Source organism: Cataglyphis hispanica, chromosome 24 (assembly GCF_021464435.1).
Source record: "Cataglyphis hispanica isolate Lineage 1 chromosome 24, ULB_Chis1_1.0, whole genome shotgun sequence".
NCBI classification, from domain to species: Eukaryota; Metazoa; Arthropoda; class Insecta; order Hymenoptera; family Formicidae; genus Cataglyphis; species Cataglyphis hispanica.
This window is the reverse complement of record NC_065977.1, coordinates 1,809,652-1,836,448: the sequence shown is the minus strand read 5'-3', so window position 1 is coordinate 1,836,448 and position 26,797 is coordinate 1,809,652. Positions and strand designations below refer to the sequence as shown.

At 39.1% G+C, this 26,797-nt stretch overlaps 2 protein-coding genes across 8 annotated transcripts in view; one reads left to right on the top strand and one right to left on the bottom strand.

Moving 5' to 3' along the window:
• Positions 1 to 26,676, top strand: part of LOC126858062 (glucose dehydrogenase [FAD, quinone]-like) — a 36,146-nt gene extending 9,470 nt beyond the window's left edge. For 2 of the 3 annotated variants that reach the window (XM_050608073.1, XM_050608074.1), the window contains exons 2-10: positions 9,568 to 9,776; positions 21,540 to 21,668; positions 22,392 to 22,588; positions 22,962 to 23,321; positions 24,253 to 24,400; positions 24,808 to 25,122; positions 25,299 to 25,669; positions 25,988 to 26,082; positions 26,169 to 26,676. In XM_050608073.1, the coding sequence (XP_050464030.1) occupies positions 9,568 to 9,776; positions 21,540 to 21,668; positions 22,392 to 22,588; positions 22,962 to 23,321; positions 24,253 to 24,400; positions 24,808 to 25,122; positions 25,299 to 25,669; positions 25,988 to 26,082; positions 26,169 to 26,250 (1,906 nt within the window). In that variant the 3' untranslated portion in view covers positions 26,251 to 26,676. Of the gene's footprint in view, positions 1 to 7,920; positions 8,079 to 9,567; positions 9,777 to 21,539; positions 21,669 to 22,391; positions 22,589 to 22,961; positions 23,322 to 24,252; positions 24,401 to 24,807; positions 25,123 to 25,298; positions 25,670 to 25,987; positions 26,083 to 26,168 lie in introns of those variants that run through there. The other variant, XM_050608075.1, reaches the window with a different exon arrangement.
• Positions 1 to 26,797, bottom strand: part of LOC126858056 (nephrin-like) — a 344,534-nt gene that overhangs the window by 216,791 nt on the left and 100,946 nt on the right. The window lies entirely within an intron of this gene.

The window sequence follows — 26,797 nt, the reverse complement described above, 5'->3', positions numbered from 1 at the left end:
CGTTATGGATAGTAGAAAGCATATAAAATTCCTTTCTGTCAGACCATTTCATTGCCAATAGATTTTCAGATGAGCGGAACACTGCCTCTCCTTTCTTCAATTTATCATTTATCTTCGGCATATCTTTTCGTCTTTTCTGCACTGTGCCACAGGCGTTCGTACCTTTTCGTGGAGTAGATTAAACAATGTGGGACTTGAAAACCAGTTGTCCAGATAAACAGTATGGCCTTTGTTCAGGAAAGATTGCAAAAGCGACATTACAATGTTCCCTGGCTTGCCAATATATGGATATTCGGTAGTTACAGAAGTACTAGCCCCACAATAAATAATTATATCTTGGATATAACCTGTTTTGCAGTCACAAAGAAGGAATGATTTTATCCCAAATCTACTGCGTTTCGAAGGGATATATTGCTTAAAAGACAGACGGCCTTTGTAGAGGAGTAGGCTTTCGTCTATACATAATCTTTGGTATGGCTGAAACGCATTGCTAAATGATGTTCTTAACATTTCCACTACTTCATTTATTTTGTGTAAACGATCAGTAGTGTGGCCGACTATATCCGTAAAATGCAACATTTGCAATAATGAAAAGTAGCGATCCCTACTGATAATTACACTAAAAATATCGCTTCGGAGAAGCTTATCTTTAGACCAGTATTCCTTTAAGGATAGCTTTTGTTTCGCGTCATTAATAACGACGCAGCAATAAAACAATATAATTCATCCACATCCATCCCTTCTGAAACGTCCAAGTAATCCCTTTTAAGCTGTCGACACCAGTATTTGTTTGTTTTTTCCACAATAAATTTAACTAAATCTTCAGAAAAAAGCTGTCGGAAGTAATCTAAAATTCTTGACGAACGACCTAAATTGTTCCCTACTAATCCCGAATGATGTGGCGTAAAACTATGAATTTTTGGACTATGTTTCTTAGATGTCCATTTTATGCAAGAAGGAGTATCAAATCGTACTTCAGGCATTTCTGCTTCTTCGGACTCCGAGGTGCTAAGTACACGTACCGGATTGTTTCTCCTCCTTTTTCGAAATGCTAATAAATATTCATTTTCTTCTTCAGAATCACTTTTTGAAGCAATGATTTTCTTTGTCCATTGTGCTCCTTTCAAACGTTTTACACTCATCCTGGGGGAACTAAATTCAAATTGTAAAAGTCATACATTCAAAAATTAACAATATAAACAGACATATCAATTTGTTTTTCGTAGCTTATCTATAAAGCAGCTAACGTAGCTAAACCGTATCCCGACGATTAGAAAAGCCGGGAATTTTAAACACAGAATAGTAAAGTAATGCGTACTATAGAGAGTAATCATACCCACATACTTTACGTGGGTGCCACTAGGCGGCAGTGGTAGCACCCACATAACTTTCTGAGGATGCCGCCAATTGGCGACGGTAGGATCCAGAAAATGTTTAGTGGATGCCGCCAATTGGCGACGGTAGGACCCAGAGAATGTTTAGTGGATGCCGCCAACGGGCGGCAGTAGTACCGAAAGGGTTAAAAAATACAGTGATGGACTCTTAAGAACAGAATTAAAAATAGAGACAAAAGCAGTATCATAACGAACACGAGTCAAACAAGGGATTAAAAGCAGTATTTTAGTAGAGGAAACATGTAGGGCATTGAAACATTTTACATTGTTGATTATTGCAGCTCAGCAGCTCTGACGACTCCCTTTGCACTTGCCAGTGCAAGTAATTCCCTCTCGCGCTCTCTTGTGCGCAAGTTCCTCGAAGTGTGTTTACTCACATTCCCTCTGGGGAAGAGTGGGAGAGAAGGGTGGAGAAACAAACGAACGCTCGGAAAGGATAAGAACTTTGTTAATATATGCATCGCTTATACACGCTAATATCTCATCATCCGTTTTACCTGGCGCTCGAGCAGCCGCCTCCTCCTCGTTCTTCGTTCTTTGTTTCTCCTCGCTCGTCGTCATCGCCCTGATAAATGGATTGCACATCGGCCGTGATTAAACGAGCGCGAGAAATAATTTTTCAGCCGCGAATAATCCGCGCGTAGTGTGTATAAAATAATCGTTGGTAGGCGCAAAAATCTTAACCGCGAACGCAAAAACTCGGGAATAATTATCAATCATTATATTTATCGTCAGCAGATGCAGAGACGAATGATGACAGTCAGAAGCAATCGATATCCGCTTCGTGCAATGAGCAATGTATACGGAAAAAAATAGCTGGATTAAAAAACCGGTTTGGTATCATGACAAAACCGGTCCCGTGAGTTTACATTAATTTTTTTATCACATATGATTTTTTTGTTCGGAGCAAAAAGGTAAACATGTGGTGACATAAAAAATGCCTGCTCTTATTTTCAACTTTATTCGGCAGACATGTCAACGAACTGGAGAATTTCATTTTCTCGTTTTACCTTGTTAAACGACATAAACAATCCGTCCATTTAACGAACGCGGATGACCGCGGTTCGGGCTTTTATTTCGCCCGTGTAATATGCATTTTGTGATCGTGACGATGGAGCATCACGTAACACCGCGTTTTATAAAATCACGGCCCATTCTTCTCGATTTTACGGCGGGAAATTTTACTAGGGTTTCGTCATCGGCTTGTGTTCCGGCTCGAGATGATAATCAATCATTCGCGCGGTTTCTTCGGAGTTGTTGGATTCGCGCGAAACGCATCTTTCACGTAACACGACGCTGACTCGTGCCATCAACTGGCAAGGAGAAAAGACAATGGGTGAAAAACAAAGTAGATTATGCAAACGACGACGACGGTGAAACGTCATCGGAAAACACATTCAAAAGACATCTGGCGTTAACGAGAAAGAGAGAAAATGATGCTCGTGTCTCTTAACAAACGAAGGCCGGAACAAAAGGACTGATATTTTGCCCGTTCTCAGAATTAAGATAAACGAACATAGAAGCTTGTGCGCGCACCAATATCCCCGGCAAACTCTGAAATTGCTCGCAAAAAACGTAGGTGCTTTTTCGTCTGAGCTCTAAGGGATGCCGTCTGCTGCTTTGGACAGCGTCTTAAAGAGAGGAGGCCGTCCAGCTCGATTAAATTCGTGGTTCCCAGAAAGAAGCGATTCGTGCGGACCAGAAAGAAAACTCGAGGGTTCAAGACGTTGCGGAAATTACCGTCACGGACACGTCGTGTCGTTGCCTAAGGGAATCAAGTGCGAGCGGTCAGGCTAAACTTGGACTTTGTTCCGCAAAAATCGAAGACGAGACTGTAAACGTCTATCCATGAAACCTAATAGTGAGGCAAATTGAAAATAATAATAAAGCTATTGAACCTTGCCAAAGCATCCAGTTTTTTATACACTCCTGTTTTATTCCTATTTATTTAAAGATTAACACTTGCGCATTTAGAGTAATTCCTTGATAATATGTTGAATTATTGAAATAAATTTATATAAAAAAAATATTTCATTTCTTATTTTATTTTATAAAAATAAATATGCGCTAAAATCTGACAACGATGTATAAAAAATATTTCTTCCTTCTTTCAAGAAATCATCTCGCGAATAAAACATACTTCGAAAAGAGAATTCTTCTCCAAATTCAATCTTCAAGAAAACGTGCTAAAAATGGAATGAAAATATTTCTGTTTAAAAGATATAGTTAATACAATGATAATTCTCTTCAATTATAATGTCTCTGATGAGAAGCAAATCATCGTAAATATCTCGGGGAGCATACGCAAGAGTAAGAATTTTCTCTAAGAGATCGTTGAATTACACACATTCTATCATTCTGCATACGACTTGTTCAAACACCGCGTCAGAACTCAACGCGAGAAACTCCGTTCTATTTAATGCATCACGGCGACGTTAATGAAAGCGGGTCTGTTTATTCTTCTGTCGCGATGAGAATGCGGATGCGATATTACATTCATCGCCCTCTCCCGTCTCGGTGCTGCACACGCTGAAATTTATCGGAGGCCTTGGTCGGTCCAGTGCGACAAAGTGCAACAAAAAAAAAGCCGGAAGTCCCATTGTTTGTCAACGTACCAAGTGTCCCCGCGAAATATGTATGATTTTCGCACGCGCGTTCAAACAATGCGGATGAACCGCAGAAGCCGCGCGTAGAATACCTTCCTTCTCGAAAGTATCGTTAAATTTTAATCTTCCCAAAGAGCGCTCTAATCGATCTAGCGAGTGTCTCCGTCGATCTCGCTACGCTAAATCGGCAACGAGAATCGATACGCTCAGTGATACGGAACGTATTAAGAGATTTGCGGAACTCTAGCTGTGGAATGCCTTGGACAGCCAGAGTGATTTTTCTCCATTCTATCCGAGGTGCATAAATTGCGAGACTAATTTTGCGACAGGCGTATGATTTCCCGATGCAATTTTGCGATTTTGCTGATGGAAGTAGTGATCGTAAGAGCGCGCATGATTACCTGTAGTTGCGGTTTATAGGTAGGTAGATAGTGCCGTTTTTCAAGCAAGTTTTACTATTAATAGTTTTGCTTTCTTTCCTTTCTTTCCTGCAGAAAGTCTACGATATTATCAGGTTTAATATACACACACACACACACACATATATATATATTATCATGATTGGAAAATCAATTTTATATATATAAATATATATATATATATACTTGTATGTATGTGTGTATAAGATTGCTTCTTCCTTAATTTATATCGAGCTTTGTACTCTCTGCGTATTTTTAGTTGACCAGAAATAAACTAAATATTAAAAAGACTCTAATTTGACACTATGTCACAAGCACTTTTAGCCTTTTAAAATATAAAATTGATAATTAATTTGTAAATTAAAATAAAGATTTGCACTGTGAAATATAATTTTTTTTAAAAACCGTAAATATCATCTTATATAAAACGTAGTATAGTGATTATACTACGATTTTAACTACATAAAATTTCATAAAAATAAAAAAATTTCAATTTCACAGAATAAATCTTTACTTTAACTCATAAATTAATTATTAATTTGATATTTTAAAAGACTAAAGTGTGCTTTTTAAATTCATGAATCTCGAAATATATTAGATTCATTAACTTTTGATGTAGCTGAGCAAACCAGTTTTCATAAATGAGCAGATTTCCACTTAGTGGAAAGTATCGATAAAAACAGACATCAATAATTGATGAAACTTGAAATTTTTAATATTATTTCCAAACTGTCTCATTTTTTTTAACATTCTCCAGTCGCGAATGGCGATTATTAACTTTGCAAGCCGCAAAATATCATCGCCATTCGGATATCTACTGATTTTTCCCAAGAAAATCCAATATCGCTGTCGTTCGCGTAACGCGTGTTTTTCGACGACGAGAGCCAGCATAAAATTCCACCTGATCTCCCATTAGAGGTAACGTGAAAATTCGCGACGATTCGCCGACACGCCTTTGATCTCGACGAATGCATCAAACGCATATAATCGCGCACGCTCTCATTCGCCGAATGACGTAATAATAACCACGTGTAATCGAATCGGCAACGATAATTTCGGTAATGGCCATATCCCGCTGTGCAAACGAACGAAAGAGCATCGGTACTCGTTGGCACGCATGATACGCACGTGTAAATTGTAATCAACAGCGGAGAATAAACGCGCGCGCGCGTTATCGTTTATATCTACAATTATATTATTATACTGTGACATTAACCGCGCACGCGACTTTTCGCGCCAACGTTTTCGCCGGATACCGCCTGTAATAATTCGTCCGCGATGATCAAGTTATTTCGACAAATTGACATAATGTATTATGGATATCCGTTGGCGATCGCGCGAGATTTTGCAAACTTCGAGACTGCGCGCAAAAATTTCGTTTTTCCTAAAAATCGACATCTTCAAACTAAAGTATTATAACTATATATAAGTATAACTCGATGAGTATTAATAATTTTTTTATAATGCTTAATTAAATATACACATCATATTAAGATGATTTGTATGACACATAGCTATTAAATATAAATATATATGCTACAGAGAATGTCGCGATTTAAAACTTGGTTTAAAACTTATGCATACATATAAAATATGACATCTTAGATATAAAATTTATCTATTTTTCGAATTTAGCTTTAGTGCTTTATATTTCAACACTCTATGTGCATGTGTATGTGGGTGTGTATGTGTGTGACATTAATAAAAACTCTTATTTAATAATCAAGTTGTTTCAACATCATTTACAAAGTATTTTGTCTCTGTAAATATTTCTCTACGATACTGTAAATAGGGAATTCACAAATATAGAGATAATTCGCTGACACACGTAACAAGAATTGATGATGCGCAAAAATAATTGCTACATCACGCAATTATACTGACAATAAAAGCTATCATTGAGATTAGAGATTGCTTATAAAGATATACTAATATAGACGAAACAAAAAAAAAACAGAAATGAAAGATAGAAATATATTATTAAATATTCTCAAAAAATATTCAAATAAAAATTGATATTATTTACGATATGATTTTATTTTGATTGATTTTATTTATATCAATTTTAACGCGACAATCAGTTTGCGCATTATATATTTAATGTAAGTAACTGCCGTCCTATTTGCGTGATTCTAGAGATTAATCGCAATCCCTTATCTAAGTGACTTGTGAGAATTGTAACATGTCAATCGGAAACGAAGGGCCCCGGTTGCTTTAATTGCACACAAATGGCTTTGCAGAATTAAAAGAGCCTTGATTTATATGCGCGCGTGTTAAAGGGCCACCATTCACACGTGTAACGCACATGTTACACGTGCCGCAATTGCGTGTACGAAGAAATGGTCGTTCCGCATTTTGCTGACACACCGGCCGCTTCACGCTCGCCAGTTTCGCGAGTAAATGAACGCGACGTGTGTATTATGCGTAAATAACGCGACGTTCCTTATTCACACTGTCGCTCAGATCGCGCATAGAATTATGATTTATACCGCTATACTGTACGGATATGATATAGCTGTGCAAGCGTAACATCGATTTCGCGTTAGATCGACGTACTAAAAGCGCCTTCATCGTCGCTTTTGCATCCGTCATTATCGTATTCGGGCGATTGTGTGCGAGCATATTATATTTTATGACGAGCGAGCCAACGCGTTTCGCGTATTACCGGCAACGAATATCTCGCGTACAATGCGTTAATAATCCTGATACAAAGATCGAATTGTTCCGCTGAATTCACCGCGTCGCATCGAGATAACTAAACGGTTGCGATGAACGATGCCATAATCGATATGCACGAGATAAAATGTGTTTGATTATGATACGAGACGATGACTTATTTATGAATAGATCAATCAAATTTTTGCATCAAATTGCATAAATTTTCACGTATTACATTATCGTTCTTATTCTTGTCGTTTACAATATTTGATATATTCTTTATCGCGCGCTATTTTTACACAAAGCTTAATAAGCGAGAACTTTGGCGCCCAAAGCTTTTATTACCTACGTTTTATTTTCTACTAAAAAGTCGCAATATTAAAAATCCTAAAATCCCACAAAATATTCCCATATATCTTTAATATCTTTAATATGGAAATAATCCCGCAGGCGATAATTACGAATACTTTTGTCACAATTTGAAAAAAAAAAAAAACAATTCTTTTTAAAATTGAGGAACCTGAATTTAAAAGTTAATTTTCTCAATATTTCTCTAAAACAGAGAAGAATTGTATATTATATATTTATTATCTCTATGCTTCTTTTTAATTTTGAAGCCATATCGTCATCGACCATTTGTCGATGGAAATACCAAAACCTGATGTAGGCTCCGTTTCGGAAAAAAAGATTACGCGGCACGTTCCTTATCTCCGCGATGATTAGCGAGAACATCATCGACAAGAGGAGTTTACATTCGGCTCATCGGTAATGATCTAGGACTCCTACAAGCACCGGGGAATAGAAGCCAGCCCAGAGTGGGAGATGAATTATAAAGTGGCGTTCTACGGTGAGAGGTCTTACAGTTATACTTCGCCCGTTTTGCTGCCGCGCTGCACGTGCAAAGTCTTTGCCGGGGTCACGCGTCCTATCGGAGTGCAACATCGATAAGAAATCCGTCACGAGGGAAGCCGTGTCGACGTGCTACGTCAGTGTAATACAATGTTGGTATTATTGCCCAAAATTTTTTATTTCGATTCTCAAACTTTTTCGCGCTAATAATCCCGTCAATATAATACTTTGACGACAAACACCGCGACATTGTGATGACGCAAAATTGTACGATTCGGTTATCAATGAATTATCCCATTTCCGATTGAAAATGAAATTCCGTTTATGCGAAAGAAGCTTCAAAGAGTTTAACAACTCTTTTTTTCATTTCATTTCTGCACGGACGCGTTCTTTCCAGCTTTTTCTTTTTTTTTTCTTTCACAATCTCGCGTTACAATTCATTGCAATAAATCGCATCGGCAATATACGTTCAATGTAGTTTGAGCGCGTATATTATAAATGGTAAATATAAAACGCGATCTCTCTCTCTCTCTTTCGCGTTCATTCTTCGTGTCATTCGCGTGATTCACGTGACCCGAGGGATACCGATGTTTCGAAATTAGCGCGCGTTAATTAACGTCGAGCACGATTTTCGAGATATCCTCATCCGGCGGAAGGGGAAAGGTAATAACGCGATTTTCGGTACGGTGCCACGAAGGAGGAATTATGCAAATTGATTGTGATAATCATTGCACTTTGCTAGCTCGCACCGACTCTTTGTGGCTCGTACTTTGTTCCTCCGGGCGTTAAATGCGTGCGCGCGCGCGGGCGCATTAATAATGGTAGAGACGAGAAGGTAACCGTGTTAATTATGGATGAATTAATTAATACGCTTGGTTAATTATAATATCCTATTAACTCATCCCGTTAATTAAAGCTAATATTTATTTATTTGTTAAAGTGCTGCGCACTTTTCAGCTGCAAACATCACCGCGACAGCGGGAACTTATGATATATGAACATAAATGTAAAAAGAAAAAATAATAATAATAATAAATACGAAAGATTTGTATTTTTCCGTTATACAAATGCTTGTCTTGATCAGATCTCGCAAAGATCTCGCGAATGCCTCGCGCGGGAAAGTCGACGCTTTTACGCGAGGCGTAATTTCGATACGTCCCTGACTTGGATTAGCCGGCACTGGAGATACGGACATTAACCATTGGTAAAAAAAAAAATATAACTGCAGAGACTGCACGAATACCGAAGCGGCGAGGGAGAACGCCATTAAATATAATTTTGCCGATAGTCGTGGAATTGCGCGTTCTCGTGCGACACGTAGCTTCGTGGCATCGTCGTGCGCGTCAAATTGTGTTTTTGATTTGCTCAAATTTATCAAATATCACAATTTACGATCGTTAAGCTCTCGTCATTGACGCCTTTTACGACTGACAGAATAAATCGACGATAAACCATGAACAATAGCGTTTGGAGAGCAATAACTCGTGAGAAACGGTATTCCGTCACACGCAAGAGTGATCAACTGGTACAACAATTATCTCTTAACAAACATACGTGAGACGACAGATGAGAAAACGCGCAATTTCATAGGCATCCGTCTATAATGCGATTATTGTACAATTGCATTTTCCATGTTCGCAGAATGTCGTACAATCTGACGATCGGTCCAAACTGCTCGGGGCCCTACCTCGGGCCGAGCCTTGCCCAGGTCTGTCCAGGATCGCAGTACTTGACCTTTATGACGCTCTTGGATGTACTTGTACGGTCTCAAGAAAGTATATCCCAATCGTGCGAGCGTATAAAGCCAATAGATCCGCCTGACTACTATTACGACTTCATCGTTGTGGGCGGTGAGTAAACGGACTCAAAGTTTTATTTATCGATTTCTACTTTCATCCCAGAGCAATTAAAATGGAAATTATGTAATGTACTTATTCAAGAATCTCTGTGACATTTTGCAAAGATATTCACACTTTGCTAAATCCAAGTTAAATCACGATAAAAACAATTGTAGAAAAACTTCCTAATTTAATTCAAAAACTTTTCCTCCTCAAATATATTTATCCTTTTTTTCTCCAATTTTTTTTCGAAAAATAGAAAAGATTACTTAATGATATATACTTAATAATTTAGCATATGTGTATTGAAATTATGCACAGAGTAGATAAATCTTTTATTTTAAAACTATCGTTTGGAAATTATTGCTCGTCAAACTGCAGAAACGATCATCCGGAGAACGTTTAATTAAACATGAGAATCTAATGGGTAGTTACTGTAGCGAGAGGAAGAGTTGAAGAAACTAACGGTCAGTGATTTTCTAATGAATGGGATCGTGAAATTGATCGACATAATTGGAATGTATCCTTGTGAGCACCTTGCGTACCTCGAGTAACCGGTTTGAGTGTCGATTTAAGAGCAAGATAATAATCACATTATCCTTATTATTGAAGTACGGATGGGCGTGTTATTGCGTGAGAATGTAAACAACAAACACGTTTTGCAAACGTGGCTAATCGTTACTTAAACCGTTATTTTATAGCGATAAGCTGTCAAATTTGGTAAACAAACAAAGGTAATTCGGCGGAAGCGAGGCGGTACGTAAATATTGTTATTACGCGCGCAAGTCGACGAACCGTAAGGTGGAAATAATAAAATATAATGTGTAACCTTCGCAATGATAGCGATGACTGTATGCGACCGTGTTGAAATGCCGTTCATAACCTATTTTTTAAATAATGAAAAAAGAAAAAAAAAAAAGAAAAAAAATTGTAAAAACGGGAAACGCGAATGGAGAAAGAAAATACCGCACGGGACGTGTAATCCAATATAATGGAGTATTAATAACTCGCGAACAATGGTGAATAAAATAGTTATTCGTACTAGTTGCGATGCTCTCAATATAGCGAATGGAACTTCGACAACAATATAAACCAATTTACTCACGTACTATCACGGAACATTTCAATCGACATGCGATATATCTGTCATATATAATATCGCTGTATACTTAATAAAATATTATTTCACCAAGAATATACGTAATTTACCAGAAGAATAAAGAAATAACTGATATCGGACGTAAAAAATTAACTACATCGATAAATTATAAAAAATGTCTCGAATCTAACGAGTGTCCTTTCGCTGGCCGATCTTCTAGTCAGTTTTAGTGACGATTTTTTTCTTATCGAGTTACAAGTAAAAAAAATAAAAAAGAATTGCTTTCTGCGAGTTAAATTTTGTAAAGATTGCAGGTTAACGAAACTACATTCTTCAGTCAATTTCAAATGGAGTTCACTTTAATAGAATTTTAATATGAGACTTAATTACAAAAATATATGATGGAAAAAATTGGAAACTTGCAACAAATTATCTTTTCCCTTGACATTTTCGCTAAGGAAATTCGACTTTAAATTAATCAGAGAGTCTACCGTTAAAAAGACATGATAATTTTAGAATACTCTATGTAGTAAAATTATCTACATCATAATTATATTTATAGTGTGCAATATATTTATAACTTCTCGAGTAAATTTCTTAAATTTCGATAACAGCGTACTTTACTATTTTTATTCACCCGAGCTAATTTTCTACGCAATTAATAATTCTCAAATCGGATGTTTCACTTTATAAAAGAGCAACAATGTATAAACTCGAAGACTCGCCGGAAAACGTCGAATTAATAGTACATAATTCGCCCGATACATAGCGAGATATTCGTCGCGACTTTTGACATTTTACATTCGGTCGGCGAACGGTCGGCCACTGAGTCTCCTCGTAAAAGAAGAGAGAGAGAGAAAAAAGGGAGCACATAATTGAATATTTTAGTACGCGCTTGCGATAAAAAAAAAAAAAGCCCGGGTCGCGTAAATCCCGGACCCGGAAACTCGCCGATCGGGAACTCGCCAGACGACGATACGCGGAAACTCGCGGGATCGAGCGATCGAAACTAATTTTCTTTGCCGCCCTTTCGGGATGATTATTCCCGGCTATAGGACACCCGGGATATCCGCGCGGGAAGATGGAATTTTTCAGTGACTCTCGAACGGGTGAGGAGGCGGGAGGGAGGAGGGAGGAGGGGGAGGAAGGGGGTGATCTGGTTGCGCGACCGTGAATGATCGTGAGTGCATCGTTCGCGATATCGATCACCTTCCTGTGTATTTTAGTCGGCATTGTAAGTAAAAAAAAAAAAAATATATATATATATATATATATTTGGGCACAAGAAAAACGCAGACGTAAAGATATAACGAGCGTACAAAGTCTCTTCATTTCTCGTAGGTATTATTATGATCTCTGTCTCTAATTAGAGATGCGACACTACGGATACGATATACAAAGTTTCTCTCTCTCTCTTCTTTCGACTAAATGCGCCGTCTACTAAAGAGACACGCAGACGGAGAAATAAATGTGTGAAAACGTACCTGTGTGTGGAATGATTAATCGTCACCAGGTCGGGTGTTGGCGGGGAGGGGGCGGGGGTGTATTACTCGCGCGGAGGTGAGGAGAAAGTATTAATAATATCCCGAGTCGTTGAGTAATTAGCGTGATGCTTATTAATTATTCCGTCAATGCCCGGTCGGAAGAAAGAAATTCGCGGAGTAATTATAATAACGTAATGGCTCCAAGCAGAAATCGGCGAGGGCGTCAAAAAAATTCCGTCCACTGAAAACGAAAGAAAATGGGTTTTGTCATTATCATTAGGGCTTGAGCGGAACGCCGTCGAGCGATAAAGCGAGCAGCGTTGTGATACGAATATATCGTGCAACAACGACGCAACACGTAAGAGTAATTGAAATAATTGGATAGACTTGTGTTTCAGCGCACCTTTCTCGGAGCTAAAAATATTAAATCATACACACGAGGCGATCGAAACGGATGAGGGTGGAGGGGGAGGGGAGGAAGGGGGGAGGGGGAGGAATCTCGCGCGTCGAATCAAGATAAAAGTTTATTATTCCGTCGGCGCGCGGAGAATGATGGAGGTACGCTTGTAACAATCTGAAAAATAAGCGCCTATTATCGTTCTCGAGATCTCCCGAGACGGATGGGAGAGGCGGATTAGCGAGATCGAGACGAAACACCGATCGCATAATAGATTGAATAATAGTCGGCGCGCGTGGTGATTTATGCGAGACCGCAAATACAGTTTGGTTATGCACGGGATCTAAATTCTAAAAATTCATCAGAAAAAAAAAACGAATGTTTTTCACACACCGTTTATTCAACATTTTGTAAAACGACGGGGAATATTATGCGCGTTCTCTGTCCAATAAAAAATGTAATAGGAGGTCCCGGATGAAAAAGTGCGTATGAATAAATGTATTCGTAACATTAACAAATGAAATAATCACTCTGTAGAACATTTCACAACATTTTATACTATAAATTACATAACCCGGAATAATGAATTAATGAAAAGAGCCGAGAAAAATATTTCCGCGCGTAATCGGTACCGCTGTGGCAACGGTAAATACAGTATTTTCACGAATTGCTCGCGGAAATTTAACGAGCTATTACAACGATAATTAAAAAATAATTGGGAATAGCACGATTCGCATAAACGCGCGTGTGCGTCCGAGCGGGAAGCGGGGGAGGGAGGAGGGGAGGGGGGAGGATCGACAATTCAAGGGGGTGCTTGACATCCTCCTGCGCTACGAATTTCACCTCCGTTCGGGCAAAACGGAAAAATACACTCCCTCTCGGCAGTGGCGTTTACATGTTTACCACGGCCAAATACAGTTATCACGAGTCCGTCGTCATCCGACGGTGGCAATTGTTATTTGTCGTTTACAGGGTCGCGGCGCGACGCGACGCTCTCACAGGCGCAAAATGCGATTCGATGCGCATGATCGTACCTACGAACCGCACACATCCCGTTCAGATGCGATATTAATATAGACCGTTATTTATTCGGTCGCGAAGCGCGTGATTATTACGTCATTAATTTAATTACCGGACCCCACCCCGCCCTCCACCCTCGGAAACCACCCTCTCCATCATCGTGTCATTACATCGGCGACGCGCTACGTTCCATTATTCCATACGTTCCTGTCCCCCAGCCGTCGGGAGATATAAATCCTCGAAGGTGGCAAAATTTGTTGGCAGGCTGGGACAGAGAGAGAGAGAGAGAAAGAGAGAGAGATAGCGAATGGAGGATGGATAGCTCGCGCGATTGCATAGCGATGCGGAGAACGGCATAATGTGATTTAAACGGCTCGACGAATTTTATACGCTCTTTGCATCTCGGGATAATTCGTACCGGACGACGCGATCGTCCGTGCGCGCACACTCGACGTGCATTTTGTTTATGCATTTCTCCGGGAGGGAAAGGGGAAGGGAATTAATAATTCAATCATTCGGATCGGGAGATCGAAAGACGAGTGGGCGAGAGTTCGATAAAAGAGAGGCGGACGAAGGAGACGAACTCGTTTTCGTATTTTAATTCGGGGTTCGGAATAAAGTGCTCGTGAATTGTTTATCCGCGCGCACGCGTAGAGGGGCTCTAAACGCGACTCGCCAGTGATATATTCATGATACGCGCGCATCGCGTAACACGTGGAGTAATAAATACGTATAGGCTCTCCACGTATATATCTGCGAGAGAGACACCCCGCCCGCCACCCGCGTCGGCAAACCTCCTCCTCTCCCTCCAAGTTTGCAATTTTTCACGGCAATAACAGGCAGCTAGATCGCTCGTGTTTCCTCCTCCCGCCTCCCGGATAGAGGCGCGACTTCTCCCCCGCATTTTTCGCCGATCAAACACGGTTGCCTGCACGGCCTGGCAAAATAAAATGGTAGCCGAGCGGAATAAACGCGCATCATTCTGCATCTGCGACGGGCGCGCCGAAACGCGCTAAATATTGTCTGAAAAAAAAAAATATATATATATAGATTGCTCGCGACCCTGTTCGGTACCGGATGCGAAAGAGAGAGCCCGCTTTTCCCTCGCTCCTCGCTTTTCATTTTAATAATTAGATATCGGATCTTGAATATATATAAAATATTGCCGCCATTTTAATATCCACCGTGCTGGTGTGCATCTTCCAGATGCTGTATCCAATAACTCGCATCCGAATATTCACGAGGTATTGTAAATGATGTAACCATTGGACGTCGTCGTCGTTTGCGTATCCGCAAAATTATTTGCATTATCCGCGACTTAATTCCAAGTATTCGGCTTAATTAGCAGTCCTTTTGCAAAAAATGTTTAAAATATTCGACGCAAAAAATATTAGATCTCAAATTCTCACTCTTTCTCTCTCTAATTTAAGTCCGATTAATATAATTCCACTAAATTCCGTATCCGTTATATATTCCACGTATGCGATCGACGGATAACGCGGATACGTTATTGCGGTAGTGTTATAAATATATTATTATCCCGCCGATGCGGATTCTCATTATTTATTCACGCCTTATAAATAATATTTAAGTTGCCTCGATATATACATAATTACGTTCCGCTCACTAACGCACGTGTTACATGCTAGGCTTGTGTTTCCTAACTTCCTAGATGAATACAAATTGCAAACCTCTGTCTCACTTGCGGCTCATTTCTAACGTATATGTTGATGATTGACACAGCACGGGATAAAATATATATATACGGAGACATGTTAGGAGATGTTATTTTGATGGAATTGAATAAATTTGGAATCAAATTTAAAAAGCGAAAGACTTTGCTCGAGTTCCAATCCTACAGCCGCACATTTAAAGTAACTATCGGGGAATGCATTGTAAGCGGAATATCCGCGATAAAATTAATAGAAAGTAGTGCGGTGTAGTATACGTGAAGCAGCATGTATATACCTTCTTCGCGCGGCGATAAATCGCGGGATCCTTGACCGACAAACCCGCGTTACGGTTGCAGCGTAACACAGTCTAAAACGATAAGTAAACCGTGTGTCCGGCTGCGAAGGAGCGCCGAGGGAAGGAGCGTATAAAAGATCGGGGAAACGGGAATAATAACTGGCACGATTCGCGGCAAAACAAACCGTGATGAAAGAATAGCGTTAAGGCGTTAAAATGTTTCTTCCGGACCTTGCGCCTTGTAGCCAAGCACGAAGTATATCGGGAAATGTGCGCATTATCTACAGTAAACGTATTCCACGGTTCCAATCGTAGAAATCAATCGCCGTCTATAGGAAAAATCGCGAAGAGAGAGAGATACGATGAGGGATATACATAGCAGCACGAGAGTGACAGTTCGCGTGCGATCCGCTCCGCCCGTCTCGCCCGCGCCGCGTACCTTTCAGCAGGTGCGTATATGCAGGCGCTTACGTAAGAGCGAATCGTTTTTGCAGAGGCGAAACCGTTTTCACCTGGCGATCGCGCGTCCCGTTCGAATACAGTCGCGGAAAAGAGGACAACGGAGGGAAGAGGAAGTGGAAGGAGCTGTGAAAAAGCTCGCAGGAGGAAGAAACTATACCAGCCGGAACTACACGCTGGAATTATCGGACTCGCGGATTATCGCGGATACCGGATTCAGAAACCCGGGAGAGCCAAGTATATCCTTTCCTTTCTTTCTCCCTTCTCTCTCTCTCTCTCTCTGTCTCACTCTGCCCCCTCGCTCCTCTTTCCGATGAAAGCAACAAGCCGAGAAACGCTCGCATTGCGACACATAAATTAGACGTGCTGTCCCCCTCGTTCCCCGTCATCGCGTTTTTCCTCGCAACGCGCACGCTTTTTGCTCTCGCGACCGCTCGATATCGGAATTATTCGGTGAATGTCCCGTCCCGTTATCGTTCCCGTCATTATGCACGAAATATAATAACATATTATCGGAGATCGTTATTGTAAGTGGAGGTATATACACACTATACAAACCTCATTTTTATTTACCAACTCAATAGCGTAGTGTTTAATATTGGATGTTAGTTAGTAATAATTTAATAATTAATATAGGGGCACGATATTATGAGAATTACCTATTATTTAGATCGCCCTAGGTAATATGTAATATATTAATAGATTATAAAATATAAATACACTAATATAAATATAACATAATACAAATATTAAAAATGCAATTACAAATATAAAAATCGATTATCACATCTGGGTTAACTCTCTGTTTGAGAAGAGTAAATATAACGAAAGCGGAGAGAGCAAGCTTTGATATGTAATTAAAATAAATAATAAATACAATTCTGACGTTTTCATTAAAATATAATAAATCATTAGTCCTTAATTCTTTCCAAGAAAAAATAAAAAATTGTTCATTAACAAATCAACGCAAAATTAAAAAAAAAAGAATTGTACATTATAGTAATATTCTAATTTATCTAAAATTTTTTTAAGAGACACAAGTAATATATATCTAATTACAAATATTAATTATATTGAAGTAAACAACGATATAAACATACAGTAACAGCACCCATGTTTTGGCTTGCAATTTCGATAGTGCATCTATTTCCTGGCCTTCACAGATTAATAAAAGTAATCAGAGTCCAAGAGAGAAAATTCCATTTCGTTCTTTATCCCATATTCCTATCGAGCTCTCTCTCTCTCTCTCTCTCTCTTTCTCTCCCTTTCTCTTTATATGTCGTTGCCAGTCAACTCTATTAAAATTTCCAGCTGGTGTTTCGGCCAACATCACACAAAGCTAGAATGTTATCTCTCTCAAACGTCATATTTCCACTTATATCTTCCAGCGTTTCTCACGAACGTACTCGTTATAAAAAGGCTGTCAGCGTGTGCTCAGCCGTGTATTGCCTCGGTGGCGTATATATTTCACGCGACAAACGGAGAGGAAATTACTGTGCACGCAACCGAAATAGCTAACAACAATAAGATATCATCTCAACTCGCGAACACGCGTCGGGAGAATATGATATTTTTTTCCAACATTTCACGAACGCGCGAGCGTGTGTCGCGCGGAAAATCAGGCGGAAAAAAAAAAGTCAAAAAAACTGTACCTACGTGGCTGTGCTCGTGACCGTTTTACCGATTCTTTCTGCGAGAGAGGTCGCGGGCAAATCGTGAATGCCGAAAGAACGATCGCGAATCGGACCGTAGTCTATTTTCCGCGCTGCTGCGCCGTAAAGCGGTTCGATCTGCGACAACGTAAGAAACGGAGAACAATTTCGATGTGCAATGAGGGAAATGTTTACCGTTCGAACGAGAGATTTTTACGCGCTCGTTAAACAACATATCTTCCCTAAATCAATATTTTCCTCGCTCTTCGTTGGATTGTACGTTCGAACAAAAAAAAAAAAAATGACTTAAACTAAGGAATTATCTCTCTCTCCCATTTTAAAGAAATTTAGAATTTTCAGATACAGATATTTGCATTCACGTAAATTAGTTGCTGTAAATTATTCAATATTTTTGTCTTCATATAATTATCTCTAAATATTCATTGACATATAGTACAGTTGGTTTAATTAATAATGCACCTATTTGCATATCCTATACGTAAACAATTAAATCCTTGAAACAATGGAATATCGAGATAAATCCTATTCACGCCTGTTTACTTAAAATACATACATTGAAGTACGTCCGGAACCGAAAGCAATTTCGCCATTAATTGCTGAATTCAAATTAGTTCTCATAAAGGAGCTAATTATAGACATCGTTAAGCTGATTTAGCGCAGATGAAATTCTTCCTGGTTTGTTCCGACTTGGCGTCAATAAATGAGAATTCTTTAGGGAGAGCGAGAGAGAGCTCCCGTTTCTTCCGCAACGTCAAGTTTGACCGGACGACTAATTACGGAGAGACGAATCTGGTGCGCGAATCGCTACCGGATTTTTCTTCCGTGAAAAATCTTTTTTTTTTCTATTTTCATCTTTTTCTATTTATGGACGACTACAGAAGAAGGGGAGCGTAATCCGTTTTTCTATAAAGTATCGAGCCTCTTCAACACGTTGCGTTGCGTTTGGCGACTGAAAAATCGCGAATGCATTCTGTGGAGCGGAAAAAGGAAAAGTGAGATCGCGAGAAATTGCGTTCTATCGCGCAAGAGAACTGTGCGCAGTCGATAAACTCATAGGTTCTATCTTTGAAATAATTTAAACACCCGCAGTTTCTCGAACGCCATGCTATCACAAGGGGCTGTGGTTGAATAAATATTTATCCGTCTTGCATTATAAATATATAAAATTCATGGATATAAGGAGAAGAACAGTCTTGAACTCACTTACGGAAATAATCTTGCTGAATATGTATCAACCATCTCTCATCCGTATATGTTATCGTCCGTTTAATAATTCACGAGAAATCTAGCGCGTAAATAGAAATGTTAGAATCAAAAAGAAAAGAGAGAGAGAGAGAGAGAGAGAGAGAGAGAGAGAGAGTAATAGAAGCTATAGTTATAGTGTAACGTGAAAAAATAATTACCATTTCAAATCGAAACTTTCGACATTTTCACGAGGAGCGAGAATATAAAACTAAAAAGCTCGGAAAGTAAATTTTTGTATAAATCATTATACGCACTTTATATGTACGCGTGTATTATCTCGTGCGTTATATAAAACTTGCGATATAGTATGCGAGCGCGATACATCATATGGGCAAGTTATGAGAGCGCATTTGCCTTCCAGGGAAACACATTATTTTTTTTCTCTGTTCGATAACGCCTGTTATCAGGTATACCATTACGTGCAACCGGAAAGGTTTTCATTACATCAATTTCGGGGTCATGCAAATAGCGTAACCAACGCGCGCAAATCCCGGATATTTATGCCCGAAATGCAGATTGACTTCCGCGAACGCGAACCTTCTGATCTCCATTTATGAAATTATTATAATTCTTTTTTTTTTGTCGTAAAAAATAAGCCACTGTCTAAATAACAAAGGATTTCTCGTTTGAAAAATTCTTTTCTTTCAGACAATTATTAGTTTTATCAATAAAAGAATGACTTTACACAACGGTGTCACACAATAAAGTCCAAAGTTTTACGAGAAGCGCAATGTGTTCTTCGCTAAGGAATGAAGTTGTGAAACAGCTGTGTATATTTCGCGTATATTTCATACGAAGGAGATTAGCCTTGGAAAAGAAATCACATCGTATTTAGTCGTCAGCACGCGAGCCCGATTTACATGGGGCGTAATTATGCGCGATCGACAAAATAGAGAGAGAGAGTAAATCGTATTACGCAAGTTGGCAGTTGCCGTAACGCGATTTAATACACACGCGGAAATGCTAATTGAATTTCTCGATTAGAATATCCCTGCCTGTAATCCGTAATATCTGCGGGAAAGTAAAATTCGATTAACGCGATTTTGATGTAAACGACAGACCCGGCACGTATGCGTTTATGCGAGTCGCATGCGACGCATGTATCGATATCGGTATCGTTGAGTTATAATCTCTATTGTCCAATTAATCAAACATTTGAAAAAATAAAATAAAAATACGTGCGAACCATCCGCGCGTCACTCTCTACATACGTATTGTCGATATACACGAAATGATTTATTATTTCAATGTTGTTAATAAATTTTTATGTCATATAACGTCATCGTAAGCTCTTGCGTTATATTGTACCTATATAGATATACAATGTCTGTACAATCGATTGTGTGACCATTTCAAACGAACGTCACGGTGACATTTGCAAATCTCGACTGACCACGCGATCTTAGCGATTTCTTTTTCTCTCTTACAAGAGTGTCTGTTTTCTTAAATATTTTTAAGTATTTTGAAAGATTCAAATTAGCAATTTACTTACTTGGCATAAAATTGTGAAAGCATTAAGATAAAATGTATTATCTAAAAAGAATCAAAGCATATCTTGAAGTAACGTACCAAGTAAAATAACGAGCATGTATATAAACTAACTCGTAATATCTAATGAAAAGTGCAAAAGCTAAAAATAACATGTCGATCAAAGAGGAAATGTTTAAAAAAAAAAAAATAAATTAAATATTAAGTTTGAAATACATAAAGATTCTCATACGCAAATATAATATACTTTATATTATTATAATACATGCAATGATTTTGAAAAAAACAACAATGCACTGTACTGTGTAATAAAATTAAAAGTAAAGGAAAAAAGAGCAATTTCATCGAAGTCTTTAGCGCGCGCAAAAATACGTATGTGAAAGGTATAATTACGCAGCTCTTGGCAAAAGCAAAGCAGCCATTGTCAAGGCCTTAAATACCTTAGCTTTCCAATACGCCTTCTCGTAGCAATAGATAGGATCGTATTAATAAACACCAGCGCCAAATCGCGTACATCCGGGAATAGTTAATTAACATAAGAATTCGAAACTGTATTCTACGTTTTTACATCAACTCAGTAATTACCTTGTTGACTTTTCAATTCTTATCGGACGCATGGAACTCTTTTCCTGGCTTTCGCGCGTCTATTATTAATCGAACTCACCTATCATTAATATACAAGGAAGAGGGACGAGAGTTAGTAGTTCGTAATTTATCGGTCGATGATGGATCTAATCTCTAAAAAAGTTAATTAGGGTCGCGCAGATGTTTTCCTTCCGGCGAATGCAATTAACAACATTCCCGTTTCTTCCATTGTAGTCTCCCTCTTCCCTCCCCTGCCCCTGCCCCTCCTCCTCTGCGCGGATGCATTTTTCTCAGAGTAACAACAGTTTGCGCTGAATAACGATAGGACTTTAATGACTTTTGTCGCTTCGGAATTAGGAGGATCAGCCGGTGCCGTGGTGGCGTCTCGACTGAGCGACATACCCGAATGGAAAGTTTTGTTGCTAGAAGCCGGCCCGGACGAGCCACCGGGTGCCGATGTTCCCAGTATGGTGGCAATGTTTCTGGGTAAGTTTCAATTGAACCTTTCGTATACACCACAGAGCGCCGCTCTGTTACCTTATCTATACTACAGATTCAGACTTTGGTACGATATAATGAGCATTTAAAATGCATCGAGTGTATCGCTTTAGTCTAAAAGTCAGTTTTGATTCTTATCTCGTCGGTCGGAGATATTGGAAGAATATTGGAAGAAATATTTATATTTAGAGTCTTTTACTTTTGATATTATACGCGATTAATTTTGAATCTTTTATTTGATTTCTTTATAATTATCTTTAATTATTTTAGTAACCGTTAAAATAATATTTTACTCAAATTATTTAAAATAATTAATAGGAATTAATCTTTTATCGTCTATTAGCGTCTCTAAAATCTCTCTTATATTTAGAAAGATGTATTTTTAAATTTCAAATTCTGTAACTATTATATACTTTCTTTATAAATTTAAATATATAAATTTAATCGATTGTTCAAATGAGTTAATATAAAATTAGTTACAAATTTGTGAGGAAAATTAAATTAAAAATTAACACAAAAGAGGTCATGTCTTATTTAAAATATAATATTTCGAGTAGAAAGAGAGAGAGAGAGAGAGAGAGAGAGAGAGAGAAAGGGAGATGGAAATGGTTGCAGTGCTCATCTGGAATCTATATTATTACGAAAGCAGCTGCGATCTATATCAGTTACGAGCTTTACGCATGTTAAACGATCTGACAATTTTACCGATAGGAACTGACATTGACTGGCAGTATCAAACCACGAACGAGATGAACGCTTGTCTGTCAACTGGCGGATCCTGCAGTTGGCCGCGCGGTAAAAATCTAGGCGGAACGTCCGTCCACAACGGTATGATGTATAGCCGGGGTCACGCGAAAGATTTTGACAATTGGGCGGCTATGGGAAATCATGGATGGAGTTGGAACGACGTAAGATCCCATAAATCTGTCTTGAATTATTTTGAATATTTCACTTGAATAGAAATAATTAGATATTAAAAGCAAACATTTTCGATGAATTTTTTAAATTCCAAAATTTATATCATTAGACATATTATGACATAAGATAAAAAAATATAAATTGCCGCCTCAATGTCAATGCCATCATTCGAATTATAAAATTTTTAAACAGGAGTATATTCGTTAGCATATTCCCCAGTTATGATCTATAGACAAATCTTGCAGTTTTATAAAAAACGAGAAAAATTATTAATTTAAAAAATTTAATTTCGAGGCAAGAAACCTGAAGAGATACATTCGCGAGTGAGATAGAGATACACAATAGTAGCGTATTGTTTGTTAGGTGCTGCCGTATTTCATGTGCTCCGAGAACAACACGGAGATCAATCGGGTGGGTCGCAAGTATCACTCAACCGGCGGTTTGTTAACCGTCGAACGGTTTCCGTGGAAGCCTGCAATCGCCGACGACATCCTCGCGGCGGCGGCCGAGAGAGGCTATCCGATAAGCGAGGATCTGAATGGCGACCAATTTACAGGATTCTCCGTAGCACAAACCAACAGCAAAAATGGCGTTCGAGTGAGTACCGCCGCGGCGTTTCTACGACCGATCCGACACCGACGTAATTTAAACATCGCTCTAAACGCCACCGCCACGAAGATCATCGTCGAGAATCAGAAGGCCGTTGGAGTCCAATTTTATCAAGTTAGTATATCTAGATTTACCTTATTCTCAACGATAATTTATATATCAACATCTGTGTGCGAATTTCTTTAGTTAATTATTATTTTAAAGAGAGCAATGGCGAACGTCTTGACAAATCTGTCTACATACGTGCCAAAAATATGAAAATCCGAGAATTGTTACATTATTGCGATAATATTATTTTTAGATACATTTGTCGAGTGTCATGCGCATGACGAATAAATTTTCATGGATATTATCGGAAACGTCATTTGTCGCGATATCGCGAGCAGGAGGTTTTTATGCGGTCGAGAATTGCGGAGAAACTCTGCCGCAAATTCTATTAATACGTTGAAAACGTACGTCACGCGTGAAGAACTTGCATTATGCACGAGTGGAAATGTTCCGAGGATTTTTTGCTTTTTTATCTGTATTAAAAAAAAAAAAAAATAAATAATAATTCTCTAGGAGTAGCCATGCGCTCGCACAAGTCACGCGACGCGAGTCTCTTTCATGGATGTCAACATCATATATCTTTTATCCCATTTCTATCAGTTTTTTTAAAACAACAATTAATATCCACGTACAAAGATATCACGTAATAAAGTCACTTTCATGGATATCACAAAGATTTTATAAGTTTCTCGTGTGCAAATCGAATTGATTTACTAAACCTGATTCTCGTGTATTTCTCGCACGCTCTCCGAGGACGTGTGATAAAAGTCAAGCTATCGCTAGCGACTAAGTTTAATTTATCATCTTCACTGAATTTTGCAAAATGTAAACAAGAATAGACGAAGTCAACAATATCTAGCGATATCTTGCTCTCACGCATCGGGAAACTTTGCTTTTTGCCGAAGCGGTTACCGGCACTTAGAGCGCGAAATCAAGTTCGCGCTCCGAAGCATGACGCTGAGTTTGGTGATGTGAGTTTCAATGAACGCATCTTCAGGGTGGTGAACTTCGAGTTGCCCGCGCCACAAAGGAAGTAATCGCCTCCGGTGGTGCTGTAAATTCGCCTCAACTGTTGCTGCTCTCTGGAATCGGGCCGAAGGAACATCTGCAGGCGGTGAACGTCACGGTCGTCAAGGATCTTCCAGGTAAACGATCCATTCATTGCGTAAGTCATTCATAACGATGAATATCGTTATAATACGTCAATGTATTATTTAGAAGAGGCAATAATTCTCCGATAAAGAACCACATGAGAATTCTGTGCCGTAAGATTAATTACGTAATCGCTTGAAGAGGATCGGTTAGTTTCGAGTCTCTTAGAGCATCTTATTTAAAAAGAATGACTGCATTATAGTTTCTCTGAATAAATAAGTAGTGAAATTCCACGTTGAAACGTGCGCCTCAATAAAAACTTTAAAGAGCATAAAACTTTTTCTATAAAATGTAATTTATCGGAAGGAAGAGAGTTCGGCCGACGTTTCAGCGGATTATCGAGAAGAATTGCGAGGAAATCGACGAATTAAATGAGAGCAAATTCTACATTCTGCTTTAGGTGTCGGGGAGAATCTGCATAATCACGTGTCGTACACTTTATCATGGACTATCGATCAGCCGAATCTGTACGACCTGAATTGGGCGGTTGCCGCGGAATATGTCGCCTTTCAGAAAGGACCGATGGCATCGACGGGTTTGTCACAATTGACCGCGATGCTGCCGTCCATTTACACGACTCCGGACCATCCCGATATCCAGATGTTCTTCGGCGGTTATCAGGCGGCCTGCGCGACCGGTGACGTCGGCACCGTTATAAACGACAACGGTCGCAGTATCAGCATATCGCCGACAATGACGCAACCACGTAGCAAGGGTAAGCTGTAAATTAATCGTAAAAGTGTGTGCCGGTATACTCAGGTATATTAATTAGGTGGTAAATTTCTTGTTGGAAAATTAATTAATTTTAACAAATTAATTAATTAACATTCACATTGATTTTCTTGGCGGATATCGATCCTTACCGATTAATATCGCGAACGTGTCCTCTAGGAAATCTTCGTCTCGCGAGCAACGATCCCCTCGCGAAGCCGATCATCCGGGGAAATTATCTGAGCGACCCGATGGACGTGAAGGTCCTCGTCGAGGGTATCGAGATCGCGTTGTCTCTCGCCAGCACCAGTGCCATGGCCAAGTACAACATGACGCTAAGCAACAGACCGTCACCCGCGTGTTCCGCATATCCGTTCTTGAGCAAGGAATACTGGGCCTGCGCCATTCGTCAGGACACCGGTCCGGAGAATCATCAGGCAGGTTCCTGCAAGATGGGACCGCCGAACGATCCCATGGCCGTTGTTGATCACCGATTGAGGGTTTATGGCATCAAAAATCTCCGCGTGGCCGATGCATCCATTATGCCGCAGGTAAATATTTTTCCTAATATCGTCGATGCGTTCTCGATTATATGATTTATACGATTTATAAATTTCTGCAAAATTGCAAGCATTCAAATCGAGAAATCATTGGCATTTTTTGCGGCGTAAAATGATGAATTAGTAAATTTTCGTACGACATGTATGTGACATCGACTTAGAGCATGTCTATCGTATTTCCTCCTGGTTTTATTTCATTATCTCGGATCTTTGTGTAAATGTAAAGCTAGCTCGATTCGTTGAGACTTCTCTGCATTCTGACTCACGTGTAAACAAAGGAATAAAAATATGTGGGAATTGTTTTTCAAGGTAACGTCCAGCAACACGGCAGCACCATCCATGATGATCGGCGAAAAGGCGGCCGCGTACATCAAGTCCGACTGGGGCGTTGCCGGTACACAATGGTACGGGAAAGCACCTCCTAGCCCGTTATGGAAACTCAGCCCTTGGAAGAATCATTAGTCACCAGCAATTTACCATGTTTCCATAGTTCCCACACGACCATCGACAGTTCACTGGATCTATTACTTTGGGGGATCAAGTACATCGACTGGGATCAGGCTATATGGTAACCGGGCGTCCACGATCTATCTAGTCTCTTATGACCCATTTTCCGCAGCGCTTAAGAAGGTCGGCGTGAGCGCCACCGAGGACTCTTCGTAAGATTCGAAATTACATCGCAACGTGCAATTGTTGTCACTGAAGAGAGAGAGAGAGTCATACAGCTGAAGACAATCTCGCTATATCGCCATGTTTTTAATTTCCAGTTAATAATTTCCTAAGATTGTGTGTCACAGATAATGTCCCGGCTCTCAATAGATCAATTATGATCAAATAGTCGCACAGTAAAGGCGCACAGATCTCCGTACAATTTACGAATATTGTTATTGTTACGATTAATTATTTAAAATTTTCCTATTGTCTAATTAATTATGCGTACACTATGTATAGAGTTACAAAAAAGTTTATGATATAACGTTCGTATTATATTAATAATTTCTTTTAGCTTATATATATATATATATATATATATATATATATATATAAAAGCTATACATATACATATACATATATATATATATATATATATATATACATACTTTTTAGTATCTTTAATAG